Source organism: Littorina saxatilis, linkage group LG11, assembly GCF_037325665.1.
Source record: "Littorina saxatilis isolate snail1 linkage group LG11, US_GU_Lsax_2.0, whole genome shotgun sequence".
Lineage (NCBI taxonomy): Eukaryota > Metazoa > Mollusca > Gastropoda > Littorinimorpha > Littorinidae > Littorina > Littorina saxatilis.
The window spans coordinates 6,668,974-6,672,678 of NC_090255.1; the positions used below are offsets into that span (position 1 = coordinate 6,668,974).

Here is a 3,705-nt window from a genome sequence, read left to right on the forward strand (position 1 = left end):
CGAGTGCAATACCAACAAAAATTGTTGGAGGGGGGGGGGGGGAGATTGAGTGGCGGTAGGGGGGTGGGTGGATATGCGGGAGTTAGGGCGATAAAGTTGAAGGAAGAATTGAGAAGAGAGTTGGACATTGGCAAAATTGAGAGGTTTAAAGAAACAAAAAATACAGGGTCACCCCCCCCCCCCCCCAAAAAAAAAAAGATCTGCCGCAAGTCACTTAATTGTAAATCGCCGAGAAGCCGAGCGACGCTCAACTGAATTTTCAATTGGCTTCTAGCTAAATCTGAACTTTGTCAGAACTAAATCGTCAGGACCGTTCCCATGGCAGAATTTTTGCCGACTTAGGCTTTAGCTAGCGACTCGCGAGTGAATCAGTGGCAACTTCAAACGCTAAAGTTGGGAGAAAGTTGGTTCAAATTCTGCCATGTGAACAGCACTTTACACTCACACTTCCATTATTTTGTTTGTTTGTCGCAGGGCTGGTTCATCCAATGCAAGAAATCTCGCCAGGCAAATATATTCCGGATTTTCACCACCGCTATCTGGAAGAGGACGTCCCCTATGGCTTAGCGGTAACCAAAGGAGTGGCTCAGATCGTTGGAGTTGCCACCCCTTGTACGGACAAGGTCATCACCTGGGCTCAAGGTCACCTCGGCAAGGAGTTTTTGGTGGGGTCAGAGTTGAAGGGCAAGGAGTTCAAGGACACGAGAGCCCCACAGGCGTTTGGACTGAACACACTCGATGATTTATTGTCGTTAATGTAGACTTTAAACATGTTTGTTTTTTTGGCTCACGTAAGTGTAGCCTATGCGATCGTAACTTTGTCTGTCTGTGCGTGCGTGCGTATGTGCGTGCGTGCGTGTGTATGTCTGTGGTAGAAACTCTAACATTTGAAGACGTCACATTACATTGACGTCACATTATGACGTAAGAGGGTTAGACGTCACGCGAAGGAAGTACTGAAAGTCTCGGTCATTATTATTTTGAGTGGGCCGAGACTAGTTGGCAGTCGTGTCCCTGTAAGTAGGCTACATGCAGACAGACAGATCTAGATCTAGTGTCTCGCTTTCTTGCACAGTTTCACCTATGCTCTTTCTGTGTGTGTGTGTGTGTGTGTGTGTGTGTGTGTGTGTGTGTGTGTGTGTGTGTGTGTGTGTGTGTGTGTGTGTGTGTGTGTGTGTGTTACTGTTTGTCGATTTCTTACGTGAGCCTTGATGGCTTCGCCTCTTGTTAAAAATTATTTCTAAATCTAAACAACGAAGTGACTGTGGTGAGATAAACAAGGTTGAAAAACACAAGAATTCTGTATTCACCGATACAAATTATTTCTAAAACAAGCTTATGGGGTTTACCGTAGCATTAATTTTCTTCGACATGTTACGTCCTTTGTACTGGAAACTTGCATTCTCCCAGTAAGGTCATATATTGTACTACGTTGCAAGCCCCTGGAGCAATTGTTTGATTAGTGCTTTTGTGAACAAGAAACAATTAACAAGTGGCTCTATCCCATCTCCCCCCTTTCCCCTATCCCATCTCCCCCCTTCCCCCGTCGCGATATAACCTTGAATGGTTGAAAACGACGTTAAACGCCAAATAAAGAAAAGAAAGAAAGAAATTTGCCAAAATGATCATTTAAATTTCTGCAGTTTTCAGGGGTTTAAAGCTTAAGGATACTGTTAAACATTAAAGGCACAGTAAGCCTCCCGTAAACCATCACAGATACGGTCAGGCTTTTACACACAGTACAAACACCCTTTCATTTAAACACTCACCGATTGAGAACATCCTAGGTGCCCTACGTAAAGAGCGAGCAATTTTTAAAGAATTAATTTTGCAGATTGTTTCGAACACTTTTTGGACCCATCCTGAACTCAGGTCAAACATGAGTTACTTCCCTTAAACTGGCGATAGCCGTGGATCGATGATTATCAGAACATCCTAGGTGCCCTCCGTAAAGAGCGAACAATTTTTGTAAGAATGTTTGTGTAACAAGCTGTCAATTAATTATTTAGATTTTAAAAGTTAGGTCTAGCGCAAAAACGCACCACGGTCCAAAAACATTCTGATAATCATCGATCCACGGCTATGGCCAGTTTACATCGATAGAATGAGACCCGAAGGGAAGTAACTCATTTTTGACCTGAGTTCAGGATGGGTCCAAAAAGTGTTCGAGACAATCTGCAAAATTAATTCTTTAAAAATTGCTCGTTCTTTACGTAGGGCACTTAGGATGTTCCCGTTTGGTGAGCGTTCAAATGGAAGGGTGTTTGTACTGTGTGTAAAAGTCTGACAGTATCTGTGATGGTTTAACTCAACTCAACTCAACTCAACTCAAATTTTATTGGCTTCAATTTTCAAAGAAGAATTTGTCTTGCGCTTGGGAGAAAGTAAGAGTATAACATATAAAAACAGCATTCATATCACATTTCATGTATCACACACAGTAATCACTAGTATAAGCCTACAATTATCACATTTGTACCTGTATCATACATGCAAATAAATAGTATCACATTTCCACGTATCACACACAATATATACATTACATAACATACAGCAAGCTTCCATCTCCCGCGCCCCCCCCCCCTACCACACATACATATCCTCGCACGTGCGTCGACTCCATACAAATGACTGTCCGGGCGTGATTTCCAGTATTGAATATTCATAACAGCCGTCCAGCACCAAAACGAGGCGCCATTGTTGTAGAGGAGCAAGTCCACGAAAATAAATTCTTTGAAAATTTCTCACGCTCGACAGAAAGCAGCCAGGATGTTCCGGTTCGGTGAGCGTTCAAATGGAAGTATGCTTGTACTGTATGTAGACGCTCGGGGAGCTCTGTGATGGTTTACGGGAGGCTTACTGTGCCTTTAAAGACACAGTAAGCCTCCCGTAAACCATCACAGATACTGTCAGGCTTTTACACACAGTACAAACACCCTTCCATTTGAACGCTCACCAAACGGGAACATGCCAGTGAATTTATTTTTGCGTGGTTTATCTTACCCCTGAGCCATCGTGAACCCGTGTGATCGAGTTTCCCTTTTTTTCACGCGCACTGACACTCGTGACGCACCGGCCGTCGCACGCACACACGCACACACACACACACACACACACACACACACACACACACACACACAAACCGTAACGGAAAAAGGACACAAAAAGTCAATGTTCCGCATTCAAAAAACAACAGATGGTGGATAACAGATAAGCGAGGTAAGCTACTTACAAACAACAGTGAAAAAAGGTTTAATTTCAACTTACATATTCGAAATCGTATGCATAACATGTCACTGGTACCTAAAATATTCATGCTTACAGATTAGAAATGTTAAATAGAAGCCCTCTAAACAAAAGACCAAAAAAATGGATGTATGCGTATTGGCAAAATATTAAAGCTCTTGTGGAGTTGAATATCTAATCAACAATTCAATTTAAGCTTTCATTTCAACTTACATATTCGACATATTATGCATTACATGTCATTGGTGCCTCAAAATGTTCATGCTTACAGATTACAAATGTTCAATAGTTGGCAAAAAAGATCAGCTCTTGTGGTGTTGAATATCTAATTGTGACAGGGGAGGCTACCGCTCCTTTCACAGCAGACTATGCACCCGAGTTGTTGGCCTTTAAGTCAACACCGGTGGATTGTGGAATTCTGTTTGTGATGGGGTCTGGTGGTTTCCGATTGTCTGTATC

At 42.6% G+C, this 3,705-nt stretch overlaps 1 protein-coding gene across 1 annotated transcript in view; it reads left to right on the forward strand.

Moving 5' to 3' along the window:
• Positions 1-1,100, forward strand: part of LOC138979639 (opine dehydrogenase-like) — a 6,557-nt gene extending 5,457 nt beyond the window's left edge. The window contains exon 6 of the mRNA XM_070352356.1: positions 475-1,100. Within this exon, the coding sequence (XP_070208457.1) occupies positions 475-761 (287 nt within the window). The 3' untranslated portion in view covers positions 762-1,100. The remainder of the gene's footprint in view (positions 1-474) is intronic.
• The last annotated feature ends 2,605 nt before the right edge of the window (positions 1,101-3,705 follow it).